Source organism: Aythya ferina, assembly GCF_964211825.1.
Source record: "Aythya ferina genome assembly, chromosome: 15".
NCBI lineage: Eukaryota > Metazoa > Chordata > Aves > Anseriformes > Anatidae > Aythya > Aythya ferina.
In genome coordinates, this window is record NC_140314.1 from 1,173,744 (window position 1) to 1,187,957 (window position 14,214).

Genomic DNA, 14,214 nt, shown 5'->3' on the forward strand with positions numbered 1-14,214 from the left:
GATTAATGTCCTTCGTGGTTTTCCTGACACTTTGAACTAAAAAGCAGATCAGAGGGGAGTCTCATGAAGTTCTGGGGTCATGTTCCTCCTATCAATCATCTGCCCTTTGAATTTGGCATTCAGACTGCCTGGAAAGAGGCTGTCAGGAATATGCATGCCTTTCTAAGGGGGCGTAAGGCATCACATGTGGCTGACAGAGGCTGTTAGCGTGCTGGGATCTGTACGATGGTTCAGTTGCTGTTACTGTGTTTCAGGTGCAGATAATCACAGAATCACAGAATTGTAGGGGTTGGAACGGACCTCAAGAGATCATTGGGTCTGCCAAAATAATGCTTGATAAACTGTGTTACAAAAAAGTTCTTCACAATTAGAGGCTGGTTTGGAATGTCTCAGTATTTAATCTCGATGATAAGGCAATAGAAATTAAACTTTTTAGTTGCAACAGCAGGCTGTAAACAGTACAGCCACCTTCATGCAGCTTCATATGGACTTCAGAGTGGGCTTTATTTGTAGAGCACAAGCTCAATTCAAGGCGGTGCCTTGTGCTTTCAGAGCAGCCCTTCAGGTGCAGTTCATCTGCACCTTACTCTACCAAAATAGATTTTACTAAGCTTTTGGAGCAGCCCAGCTTGGATTCATCTTGTGGCTGTTGAGCTGTTAGTCCCATTAGTGCCTTGTGTAGCCAGTGAGACTTCAGTCTTCCTGCTCTGGTCCTCCAACTCACCAGCCCTCCTACACTGGGTCTTTTTCCACCTTCCCCTTGGACCTGCAGAAGCTGCTGCCAAGCAACGTGGCAGCTCCGAGGCCCAGCTTTGGGTGCTCCTGCAGGCCAGAGCTTCACACAGCTGCTGCTCCCCTCTTCTGGGGGGCCCAGTCCTGGGCGTGCTCGTGCATCCAGGACAGGGCTCCCATGTCAGCAGCAGTGATCCTGTGCTGATCCTCACCCAGTCGGTCTCATCTGCCTGTGCCTCTTCCCATCAGCATCTTCTCCCTCATAGCTTCTCTCAGAACACAGCCACCGAGGCTTGTTTTCAGCCAGAGCTGCCGTTTCTTTAGTATCTGCAGTTTTCACTACTTGCTTTTGCTGGGACCTAATTGTGGACTGCAGCCACTTTAGGGCTATACCGTGGTTATTGTCCATAAGTGTGAAATAAATGTGTTGGGAGGGGAAAATGTCATTCTTACCTGGATGTATATTGTTCTAAATGACAATTTACAGAATTTAGTGTTCATTAGAATGTAGCAGTTTGCTTCTTCTGGAAGAGTGAATATTTCTTGTTTAAAATCTAAGTACTGTGACCTTAAAGATACTTAACAAAGTATAATAACTTAGCACTAAAATTAATGCTCTTGTCAGCAGTAATCTGTATTTATGCACTGATAGGACAGCTGGGGAGAATTATTGCCCTCCTGAAAATGTAACCTGTGTTTTTAGAGCTGTTATCAAAAGCTTGAGTCTGTTTAGATTTTTTTCTGCAGAAATTTACTTTTTAAATAACCGTTCCTCCTCCTAATCCTGGGGAGTCATCGAAATGTTGATAAACCACATTCTTTTGGTGCTGTGCATCGAGAGCTCAGTGCCGTGAACAGTTCTGTCCCAGTGCTCATCGCTTGCTGTTGTTAGCTCTGTAGTGTTCTTTCATACATTGTTCTTTCAAGGGGTTTTATTTCATTGTATATCTTTGTCATAATCACATTCCATGTATTAAGTCATGTTTCTGATATACCATGGTATATTCTTGTCTGTGCATTGATGCTATTTTCTTCCCTTCCACATACTTTTTTGAATCCATTAATCTGTGCCCAAAGATACTATTTTACTTAGCATTTAGGAACATTGCCCTAGCATTTAAAAGCCAGAGAAGGTTACCTTTTAGCAAGGTTGAAATGCCACAGGTTTGGTCCAATGTAAAGAAATGGTCAGATGCTCTACAATTCTAATTTACAAACTCACAATGAAAGACTGAGAGTTTTTCCAGTTTTCTTCCTAAATTATTTTCTTGGATATCTGCATGTGCAGTCTGCTCCAACCTGATTCTCTCTTGCTGGGACAAAAAGTAGGGAGAAATTTTTTCTCTCTTCTGCTTTGTAGTATCTTGGGTATTACAAGTTCCAGCTGAATCTCCACTGAGAACAAAAGCAATTTAAGTCTCTTCCACATATTTTTGCTGTCAGTATGCTGCTAAGCATCTGAACTTCTTTTTAATCTGTAGACCCTGAGAAATAAGCACACCAAAACTGAATGTCATATAGGAGGAAGATTTTCTGCTGAGGCCAAGAAAATAACTTCTGTTTTTTGTTTTCCTCCTCTCTCCCGCTTCCGCCTACTAGATTGAGAGACGTCTTGACACTGTGAGATCTGTTTGCCATATCGCACAGAAGCGATTAATTGCATGTTTTCAGGGCCAGCATGGTACAGATTCTGATAAGCGACATGTAAGTACAACTGCTCTTTAGTTTGTCTTCTGTGTTTGGAGAAGGCCAGACCATATTCAGACCATGCTGATCAGTCACTATACCTTAAATTATCCAAGAGAAGAAAAACTGTGAAGTCATCTCCCATGTTGACATTATTTGTTAAAGCACTAGCTGCAGTTCACCATCCAGATATACAAACATGACCTAAGATACATGATAAGTATCTTAGTAATGTCAGGACATTGGCTTCTGCAGTGTGCTGAGTACTTACAGCTTTCATAAGAGCTAAGAAAAGATGATGCTCTGTTCTGATCTGCTCCTTTTGTTTAGAATTACCTTTGTGCACTGGTGTCTCAAATTAAATGTAAACTTTCTTCTGTGTACTCCTTGGCTTTACTAAAGAAAGTTATAGGAAGGTTTTCTTGGTGCATTAAAACCAGGAATTACTAATATTCAGCTTTACTCCTTTCATTGAAAAACAGTCCTTCTGAAAACAGGAGCACAGAGAAGGAACCTCTGCAAAGAGATGAACGAGCTAGTTGCTTGAATCTCAAAGCTTTTTACTGGTCTTACAGTAGTTGATGTAAATTTTGGGCCAGTCATTCCAACTAAGAGAAAACAGTGCTTTTCAAAGTATCTGAGAAACATGAGTATTGTGGGTTGCAAGTTTTTGTGACTTGGCATTTTGTTAAGGTCAAAGAATGAGGTGCATATGTGTATAATAGAGACCATATGGAATAAGAGAAAAACTTAGTGGGAATGTACTGGGAAAGCTGGAAAGGGTGATTAGCATAAAGTAAACGAATCACTGTTCCTTCTGTTCTGTAGAAAAAGCTTCCTCTAACAGCTCTTGCTCAAAATATGCAAGAAGGATCTGTCCAGCTAAGTGATGAAACTCTTCTGGGGTAAGTATCTGACTTGCTTTATAAGATGTAGTCTGTTATTTATTGCTTGTAGAGCTCTAATTAGAGACTTTACGTACACAAAGGCTGTTTTCAACCTAATAAGACTAATACTTCTAGATTCCTTCTCTAATCCATGGGGAGAAAAAGTGAACAAGTATTTCTTCTTGAGTGTTTATGGAGGCAAGTGTTGGGCTTGCTCTGAATTACATTCCAAAGGATTCTGATTCTTTTCTATTGTAAAAGCTTTTGAAAATTTCCTTTCTCCATATGGACTGATAAAATTATCACCTCTGTTTAGAGTTTAAAATCTAATACTGTGTTCTGCAGGTTTGTGTTAATAGCTTCTACTTCAGATAATGCCAGTTTCCTTATCCTGGCAAGGTACAGATTTGCTATTTACGGGAAAGTGGCTGAAACAAAAGAACGTCAATACAATGAATTGCCAAAGCAGCTCTGTTTCCTTGTAGTTGATGGGGATTCCAATAGAAACTGTATAGAATTACCCAAAAATGTGTGCATTTTTTTTGAACTGCTGCAAAATTTAAACATTTTAAAGAAAGCAGGTAAAGCCTTTAAAGAGAATGGGATTTTTTCCTTGGAACAAGCTTGAAATAAAGGTCAAATCCATGATCTTGGAACCTGTGATTGCTTCCTGTTGATTATGTAATGTTATGGTGTGTTAAGACTTTTTATATCAAAGTGGCTTAGGGGAAAATTAATTACTGCACTGAGCAATTTTTCTGCATCTGGTAAGATGGAAGGTTGGGCTACGAAATAAATATTAACTTCGCTGTATTTGGGGCCAGTATAATCATCTATGCGACTTAAAGCCCCCAAAGTTATTATAATGGCTGAGGAATTATAGACAGCAGAGGTTTAATAACACTTCTTGTCTATACTGAATTTGCTAATGACACCAAAGAGCAGCTTGGTTTTACGCTTTTAAGTAATGCCTTGCTTTGTTCAATGCAAATGTTTCCAAACAGGTAGCAGAAGACAAAGACCCACAGTTGTTTTGTTTTGAATCTTTCTTGATTAGTCAATTGTAACTCATATTGCAACAATTTTTTACAATTCTTAAAGGAAAATGCTAGATACATGTGGAGATGCAGAGAATAAACTGGCAATGGAGCTGTCTCAACATGAAGTTCAGATTGAAAGAGAAATTTTAGAACCACTGAGCGTGCTAACAGAGGTAAGTCACTCCATCCAAGTCTGGACACTTGTGTATAAACTGAGCAAAAATAGTTTATCTTGCTGCTAATAATAAAACTGTTTTAAGTAGTCATTTGTTAACAGTGGAAAGTGGACATGAAACCTACAAAGTTTAGTCTATTACACAATTTAAAAATAAATGTGCTTTGAATTCTGTTTTTAGATGGAGATCCCTAACATTCAAAAACAGAGGAAACAGCTTGCAAAGTTGGTGTTGGATTGGGATTCTGCAAGAGGAAGGTAAGAAGTTTGAACACCTTTCTTAATTCAGTTGGAAAACCTTTGAAATGATTTTTTTTTCCTGTCAAAAGAAAACAATTTTAGAAAGGACCTATGAATGCAGATTCCGTTTTAATACTAGGTTTCATCAAATGACTGAAGCCTTTCTTCCACAGATACAACCAAGCCCACAAGACTTCAGGAACAAATTTTCAAATGCATCCTTCGAAAATAGATTCTCTTAAAGAAGAGATGGATGAAGCTGGAAATAAAGTAGAACAATGCAAGGTAGGACAAGATGAGTCTCTATTCTGTACATAACTGATCAGTAACAATAGTGATCAGGGTATGGCAGCTTCTGTGAACCTTGTTTGTGGAACTAGCTGTCTGCTTTACAGTAGTCACAAGTTATATGGCTGTTAATAAATAGTTTGTCCTAAAGGTATAGTTAGTGCTCAGTGAGTGTTAAATTGCATTAATTTAAAAGGAACTTTATTTTTGAAGATGTATATCTTACATTACTTGCTGGTTTAGTCTGAGACATTTATAAGAAGGAACTGTGTCCAGGGTGTCCATGTGCTTCAGGCCACTGAGTAGCCAGGAAGTGTGAGCTACCTAGATGAAGCTGTGGTTGCTGACATAAAAGGAATATTGATGGACTGCTCTTGGCAGTTCACGTTTGCTTTCACTTCTCAGTTGTTGGATACTGCGTTATGAGGCAGCTGATCTGAGCCTCCAAAACCTTGTAGTAGTACTTGGCTTTGCATTCGAGAGTTGGTTGTAAATAATATATTGGCATAAATTCAATTGCTGACTTCAGGGGCCAATTTCTTTGCTATGTAAAGTAGGCATTTTGAATGAGTTTTGCTTGAAAGAAAATCAACTGGGTGGCCTAAAAGCATTTGGCCAGCTATACAAAAATGAACTGCACTCTTGCACGTACTTTCCTCACAAGTAGTACAATATAGATTCTATATAGTATTCACACATGCACCCAATTAGGTATTTTTAAACAGCATTTTCTGATTTTAACCCCATGGAAAAGGTTGCAGTTGCCACTTGTTCATCTTGTAAATTCATTTGGAGATTACCAGTTAGCGTGTAGCATGGTGGGTGGCTTGCTGGTTTTCTGTGCTGCCTGAATCAATAGTTCAAGCTTAGTGCAGGCAAAATAAATGTACATACTGTCTTTGTGTATGAGTTGAAATGTGTTTGTAAATTTCATTTCCTATTTTTCATTCTTTTCTTTTTCAAAGGATCAACTTGCAGCAGATATGTACAGCTTTGTGTCCAAAGAAGGGGAATATGCTAGATTCTTTGTTATGGTGAGTATTTTTTCAGTATGACTTTGATTGCAGCACTAATGTGCATAGACACTCAGTTCTCAAATATAACATTTCTTGTGCTAAACCTTCTAGTCTTGTATTATGTGCTCATCAGAAGCTAATGCTCTTTTTGTTTTTTTTTAAAATGTGGCTTCTGTTCTCAGTTATTAGAAGCACAAGCAGATTACCATAGAAAAGCATTAACAGTCATAGAAAAAGTCCTACCTGAAATTCAAGCCCATCAAGGTAAAGTAACCTGTGCTCTGGCTGATGCTTCTCCTTGCCTGTGCCACCTCTGCACAATATTCTCCTTCTTTATCTGATTCTTTTGCATGCAGACTTCCTTAATAGGTCATTTTGATCTACTTAACAATTTTACATTCCCAAGCATAATTCCATCTTTACTGTGTTTTCTGGAGTTCTCCAGCCATATTTTAACACACTAATAAAATACTGTCGATCTGTCTGATACCCAAGAGGGTAAAGGAAGGATTTTTCTATTTGTTTGCACTTTTTCCTTGATATCATGTGACCTTTTGCTAATTCATACCTGGCTCTTCCAGACAATGAAAGTTTTATTATGATCTAGGAACTTCAGGGTCCTTGTTTCTTGAATAGTTATCAGGCAATTATCAGAAAAAAATCCCCGGATTCTAAGGAGTGGGACTGCTTTCTCTTTTTTTCCTCCTCTTGTAATCTTTTTTCCCAATGTGCATACTGCACTACAGCTGGCTAATTGACTTTCATTTTGTTGTGTTGAATATCCACAATTAAGAAGCTATTAAGGCAGCTTTATCTCTGCCCCATGCTACCAAGCTTTTCATTGTCAACAGAAGTTAAGGAGTATCAGTAATAGTTTTGAATGAAGATGCACTGTATACTGTTGAAATTGCTATCCTAAATTTTGGCTGTATTGTCTGCCAATCTGTTAATTGATTTGAACACGAAGTAGGCTGAACAAAATGTGAGGGGGAAAAATATTCTGAGCCAAACAAAACTCAGGTATCTTCAGTTGTAGAACGCATGCAAATTGTAAAAAAGATGAACCAGTAAACTAAAGATACCAATATGAGTATCGTGCTGAAAGATGACAGAGAATATATGTTCTCTGTAGATGTGGTGAAAGGCAAAGTAATGCAAATGAATTATGCTTGCACAGTGTTATGGCTGCCTTATGGCTGTATGGAAGGTTGTGTGTACAAGCTACAGATCCAACTGGTTTAATTTTCCTTTGTTGCTTAGCTGCTTTGTACAGTTTTTCATATGGTGAGTATTTCAGAACAGATTGGCCTTCCTTAGAAGATGTGCTAGGAGGCCTGGTGTCTAAGATACAAATATAGGACATGAATTCAATTGTTTCTAGCTGTAGTGTAGATTACTTTGACTTTGAACAGTTACTAAACTTTAACTTGAAAAACTGGTGAAAATTATGCGGGCATCTCATGGTATGAACGAGAGGAATTAAAGCCATGTGAAAGGGATATAGTTGATGTGTTGGGTTTTTTATTTTTTTTTAAAGAAAAAGGTAATTCAAATCCTTTGCAGAAATTGTCTTTACTCTTTCAAAATCTTTCTTAACCTTTTTCCCCCCCCAAAAGAAAGAATGCGTCTTCACTAACAGTTAATAGTCTTTTGCTACTTTTTTCAATTAAAACAGCAGAAATAATGGGTGAAAAATAATGTGTAGAAAACAAATTCACATTCAGTTTGTAGAAACTTGTAGCAGTTTTCGCTTTCAAAGCTAAGGAACAATCAAGAGAAATTGAGTTGAAAATCAGTGCAGGCGTTAGTGTGATGTGCTGCTAGTGTGGTTTTCTAATCATGACATTGGGATTATCAACACCCATTTTAAGTTGTTGATTTTTAAATCAGCAATAAACTTCATGTTAAGAGCTCAATTTATATCCACCTTAAATACAGCTAAAATTAAGATCAACCCAGATCAAGCAATCTGGGCATAAATTTTCTCAAAGATTCTTGTAAATCTAAGCCTTCTGGAGTCCTGACAAGTCAGAATTGGTGTAATTGTCAGCCATGTGACAGCACCTGTGTTGGGACATGAACTTCCAGTTATACAAAGGATATGTATGTGGTGTGCTATCCACAAAGATGTGGAATTTTATTGGGAATACCAGCAGGCTTATTTTTTCTTTACTCATGATACAAAGAACTTCGCCAATCAAAGGCTGTAAAATTACTACTGTGTTCTGAAAATTTCTTACCTGTACTAGAGGCTTTCTTTTCATGTCTGAGACATAATGTGATTGTTAGATATTTTGCTTAATGTTTTGATACTCTTCAATTAGACAAATGGACTGAAAAACCAGCTTTTGGAACTCCATTAGAAGAGCATCTCAAGCGCAGTGGTCGTGAAATTGCAGTCCCTATTGAAGCCTGTGTAATGATGCTTTTGGAGACTGGGATGAGAGAGGAGGTAGGTAATACCCTATGATACTCTATGAAAGAAAGCGAGTCAAACTCATGGACTTCTGTCTGTACTTTTTAACAAGTTGCTTAAATAATTTCACTCACTGGTATAGATGATAAACCTTTTACAACAGAAAAGCCTTCAGCGCTATTTGGAATGTATTTGAAATGAGTGTGAGTAGATTGAAAAATTACTAATGGGCCAAGAGTGACGGGACCAAAACATTATCAGATGGCAGTGACACATTGAGAGAGAGCTCAGTCGTATCAGTTTCAGGTGAAGACGCTGAATTTTAAACTGCTCTGAATGAGACTCTCATAAAACTTCACACTTGTTATAACATGTTTTTACCAGTCAATTACAGTTTGATTTTTATTATGCAGGGCTTATTCAGAATTGCTGCTGGAGCCTCCAAGTTAAAAAAGCTGAAAGCTGCCTTAGACTGTTCAACTTCACAGCTTGATGAATTTTACTCGGATCCCCATGCTGTTGCAGGTACTGTGAATGTACTGAATCAAAACCAGGTATAAATTGATACAACGCAAGTTTATTCCATTCTTTTAACTGTTGGCTTGCTACAGTGTTGCTCTCTGAGCAGAATAAACTATGAATGGAAGTACATTGAAAGTCCAATTAATTGCATAATTTAACTTGGATAAGTATAGGGCATGCATGCTGAAGACACTTGATGTATTTGCATGCCAGAGTGGTGTTTAAAATTCAGGTGGTCACAGTAATTCCATTATCATATTTCTAATGAGAAGAGTATTAGTATGATCAAGGGAGATTAGAGCCATGTGTAGCTTTAATAAGGGTGTTGTTCCAAAGAATTGTTTCATAGCGTGTGTTTCTGTCAAATTAAGACAAAGGCCTCTTGTGTTAAGTGTTGAGCAGATACTGTGGAAGTGCTAGGTTGTCCTGATGTTTCATTAGGACTTACATCCTGTTGCATGGGTAAAATCACAGATCTAAGAATAGTATTTTAAATAAAGGCTGAGAACGCTGGCTAAGACACTTGCCTGTTCCTGGTCCGCATTGCAGGTGCCTTGAAATCCTATTTACGAGAGTTGCCAGAACCTTTAATGACCTACAGTCTTTATGAAGAATGGACACAAGCTGCAAAGTAAGTATACTAAAAATAGTTATATAAAAAAATATTTCACACTTCTCTGAAAATTCTATCAAATTTGATGCTTCGTACAACTTCAAAAGAAAAGTCCAAGCTCGCACTACTTTCTTTCCCATTTCTTTTTTAACAGGTAAATATTTTGTCTAACAAATTGTTTTAAATTTTGTGTTGTAGCTTAATATTGTACAAAAATGTGGTGAAGGTAGGTATTTTATAATTAAACATAAGGGCTACTCCAGAATATTAGCTGCACAGTGTTGATGCTTAAGCAGGTTTGGTTTTGTTGCAGGTAGAGGTAATTCACAGATTTGAAAAGGAGGTTATTGAATTACTGAATACAAAACAGTGCATTTATTCAGCATATATGGAAAGTTACACAATCATCTTTTCTTATTCTCTGCAGAAATAACAATTTTCTGATCTGGAATTAAGATGTAATGGATTTTTTTTTTTTCCTTCCAGTATTCAGGACCAGGATAAAAAGCTACAAGAATTATGGAAAATTTGTAACAGATTACCCAAGCATTATCATGCTAATTTCAGGTACATATACACATCTGTTGACTTGCTGCATAGCAGCTTTGATGGTAGAGTATGTTTCAAAGTTGATTAGCTGAAACTCTAATCCTTTTATTATCTTCTTGGCCAAATCCTATTCAGTTTGTAAAAGGACATCCTATTTTATCAAGTAGTTGGTGTACGTTGGCAGTGATAGACTTTCAGTCAAGGTAGTTCACTATTGGCTGCAGCAAAACAAAGATGCACAGAGCTCTGCCATTTAAAGGGTCATGCTGTTGGTAATAATACCCGACTTTTCAACAGTTGTGCTCTTTGTTGTATTTTCCAGTCTTAGAAATATCGCCTGGATGTATTTTACATCTGTTATTTGGTAGTATTTTACTTTTTGGTTTTGCCTTTTGGGAATGAATTGGAGCAAAACCAACTCTTGTGATTCCTAAAAGTGCAATTTCCACACTACGTAATGTGAAAATAGCTGCTGAGTAGGTGTTCTCTATTTTTTTTTCTGGATGTCTAATAGTGCTGTTTTATTAAGGTGGGAGTTGCTTTCTTTTCAACCCATTCAACATCTGTGACGAATGGGCAGAAAAGTAGCAGCTAGTCATTACCTAAGGAGGTTGTTAGTTTTGTTGTCTGTATTGTGGGGAGTTGTCTTTAGGAGTTAATTGAATTTTGACTTAGTTGCTTTCAGCAAGGAACACTCTTAGCTTGAAACATCCTTTCAGAACTATTATTTGCCATAAAAGCTAGTTATGTCAAAATGTCAGTGATGTACTAGCTTACACTGTGCTGTATGGAAAAACTTTGTTATTTCTTTTCTTTTTGTAGGTATTTAATCAAATTTTTGGCAAAGCTTGCACAGAACAGTGATGTTAACAAAATGACACCCAGTAATGTCGCAATAGTCTTGGGCCCCAACTTGTTATGGGCAAAGAATGAAGGGTAAGTTGTTTAGGAAAGCTACAAAACAGAGCTTCCATGAAGATACAGATTTTTTCAACAGATTGTTTTAAATCAAATAGATAATGCACAGCAACAGAGTATTTGCCTAAAAAATACTTTAGATGTTTTCTTGACCTGTGCTTCCAGATCTTTTCAGGAATTTGTATTTTTTTGTATCTTTTTAGGAATGTTTTAAACACTATAAATGTTATTGAATAGGCTAGGTTTTACTAAAGTGTGAAGTGGTAGGTACTTAAGATTCTTGATTCATCATGCTTAGCATAACATGCCATTTAGGCAAGATTTCTTGTGTTTTCTGACTTCGATAGAACTCTGTATTTAGTGTTCTACAAATTTCTTCCACAGATCCCTTGCTGAAATGGCAGCAGCAACTTCAGTCCATGTGGTAGCAATTATTGAGCCAATTATTCAGCATGCAGACTGGTTCTTCCCTGGAGGTAAATTCTTGCTCTAGTCAAAGGAATTCTGTATTTGTGATATCCCTGTGCAGGTGAACCTCCAACAGCTTTTTTTTTTTTTTCTCCAGTGAGACACCATTTTGTATATGTATGTCATACAATGCATTTTGTCTCTTTTTACCAGATCAAGATTTCAATGTGTCTGGGGCATTTGTTGCAGTTCCTCCTGTTAATTCAAATCACTTGTCGCACACTGGGAATGAATATGATTCTGGGACACTGGAACGGAAGAGGCCTGTTAGTATGGCTGTAATGGAAGGGGATTTATTGAAGAAGGAAAGGTATGTTTCATTCTCAGGTTAGGTTTCAAAGTCCTGAGAACTGGACTACTTAGGAGGCTGTAGTTAGACGTGCTTTTAGTGGTCTCAGGAGGAGAATTTAATAGAAATACTATAGGTAACAATAGCGATTTATTTCCCCCCATGTTGTTGCAGCCTGAGGAAGGTTCAAAGGTAATGTACTGGTATTTCCTTCCAGTTATACTATGTGCATGACTTCATTTAAAAAAAAAGAAAAAAGGAAGATATTTACTGGTTCAAATTAACAACTTCCTGTTACAGATTTGGGGGGTCTAAAATCCAGTGAAACACTATATACGGTAACATCTATCAGTATCTAACTTCTGATATTCCATGGCTTCTTTTCAAAGCCCATAAGCTGAGGTGGTGTTACCTGGTGCCTTCATGATAAGACTTCTGATATGAAGATGGTACAGTATGCCACAGCAAATAGTAGAATGCTAAAAAATAAAAATAAAACATGCTTTTTTCTCATATAACATGTAGTATAACACTCATTTATTATTACTCATACCATGAATATGAAAGTGATGTGCTGTTTCGTTTTTAGCTGTTTATGCAAATGTTGAATTGTTACCGAAATGTTTGTGGCTAGCCACATGCGAATTTATCAGCACTGACAGAAGGAGCAGAAGAAAGTCAAGTCAGGATTCAGTCTTGAATGCAACTGGAATAAAATTTGGTTCTAGAATTAATATCCTATACACGTTCTAAAATCCATTAGAATTTTAGTCTGTTTATCTATAGTTAATTAGGGGTTCTTTTTTCTCTGTGAACGATGCAAATCATGGAAGCATATATCCTAGGGTTTGTTTTTTTTTTTTTATCTATCTTGAAATCTATACTGCAGCTTAGAGGTTTCAACAGATCAATTTTGTTTCTATTATGCACTATATTGAGAGGAAATACTCTGGTGTGAAAGGAAATGTATGTATTTACATGTAAAATTACCAAGTGTTTTGACCTCATTGTCGTCAATGTCTGTCTTCAAATGTAATTGAATAGCTTGTTCCACTTTTGTTTAGTTTACCCCTCTGTGCAGATGAGCCAAGTAGTGTTGCATGTCTTAACATTAATGGTGTTATATGCAGAAAACTGAAGCTTTCCTTGTTGCTGCTTTGCATGCTAAGCAGCAGGGGTTGCACTTGTCTTTGTGGGTTGTAACATCCAGTTGTCCTGCTGCTTTAGTTACCTGGTGTTGGCTGGTGTGGTGTGTTTACTCTCTCTTCTTTCTGTAGCTTTGGTGTCAAGGTTATGGACTTCCAAGCAAATCCTCGGAGATGTGGCACTATAAATAGAAAGCACACATCCCCAGCTTTCCAGCCACCACTTCCACCCACAGAGGCTGGCGTGCTGGCTCAGTCTGGAGCGGAGCAGCACCCACAAGCTGCTGTGGCTGAAACAAGCCCAGTAGGTGCTGGTTTTGCTCTCTCTGCTGGCACAGCAGAACAGTTACAAAGTCAAGGAAATGAGGATGTCAGGTAAGAAGTATTGCTTCAGCAGCTTGGCAGGCTGCTTCAGCAGCAAACTGAGTACGTCAGCTGTATCTGCTTCACCAGGCACCTCTTCTAATTAGAAGGCATGTGGTCATGTGCAAAGCCTTCTCAGATGTGGGCAGAAGTGCTACAAAAGAGCTCTCTTGCTATCTATATTTATGACCTTAATTTGAATGTCTGTTCTAGAATTGATCTTACAAAAAAATTCCTGGGGGAAAAGATCTTGAAAAATGCTAAAATAGACTGTATTTTTTCTGCCCACATTGGCCTTTCCAAGTTGTACTCTAGAAGTATTCATATAGTATGACTGTCAGTTTGCTGCTGAAAGAACAAAACCTGCCAGTGGCAATACTAGAAACCAGGTGGTCTTGTTTGTTGCTTCTTGTACATGTTATCTGGATTTGTCTTTTTTGTCTGTAGCAAGTCTTAGTGGTGACCAGACTTGCTTGCTAGAAAACTGAAAGTCAGTTTATCATATTTCTATACTGGTTTCTTTAGGAAAAGCATGTATAAGAGTTTTGCTATTTATTTACTATTGAAACTCTGTGCAGCCATGTTCTCAGTATTAGGATACACAAACTCCAAGACAAATTGCAGTAGCCTTGACTCTTATTTTCATGTATGGTGAAAGCAGCATTTTGCTTTCAATATGCCTGAGGTCTGAGAGATGTAGCAAACCACGTAAAAATGCCTGTAATGCTCTCCAAATGTCAATCTCTTGCACAGCATCTTACATTAAGCCACCACTGTCGAGTTTTATGCAGCACTGATTCTTTTGCATATAGCTTTTGGTTCCAGGTGACACTTTTACGAAAACATCTCATTCAGATATCCCCTGTA

The 14,214-nt window shown here is 37.7% G+C and overlaps 1 protein-coding gene across 6 annotated transcripts in view; it reads left to right on the plus strand.

Annotated features, from left to right (window-relative positions):
* The window catches only part of ARHGAP17 (Rho GTPase activating protein 17), a 41,620-nt gene that overhangs the window by 19,237 nt on the left and 8,169 nt on the right, over positions 1–14,214 (plus strand). For 4 of the 6 annotated variants that reach the window (XM_084536286.1, XM_084536287.1, XM_084536288.1 and 1 more), the window contains exons 3-17: positions 2,332–2,436; positions 3,247–3,323; positions 4,407–4,518; positions 4,702–4,778; positions 4,934–5,045; positions 6,014–6,082; positions 6,247–6,328; positions 8,389–8,516; positions 8,894–9,005; positions 9,552–9,633; positions 10,102–10,182; positions 10,987–11,100; positions 11,467–11,558; positions 11,704–11,860; positions 13,117–13,359. In XM_084536286.1, the coding sequence (XP_084392412.1) occupies positions 2,332–2,436; positions 3,247–3,323; positions 4,407–4,518; positions 4,702–4,778; positions 4,934–5,045; positions 6,014–6,082; positions 6,247–6,328; positions 8,389–8,516; positions 8,894–9,005; positions 9,552–9,633; positions 10,102–10,182; positions 10,987–11,100; positions 11,467–11,558; positions 11,704–11,860; positions 13,117–13,359 (1,643 nt within the window). The remainder of the gene's footprint in view (positions 1–2,331; positions 2,437–3,246; positions 3,324–4,406; positions 4,519–4,701; positions 4,779–4,933; positions 5,046–6,013; positions 6,083–6,246; positions 6,329–8,388; positions 8,517–8,893; positions 9,006–9,551; positions 9,634–10,101; positions 10,183–10,986; positions 11,101–11,466; positions 11,559–11,703; positions 11,861–13,116; positions 13,360–14,214) is intronic. The other 2 variants (XM_084536290.1, XM_084536291.1) reach the window with 1 other exon arrangement.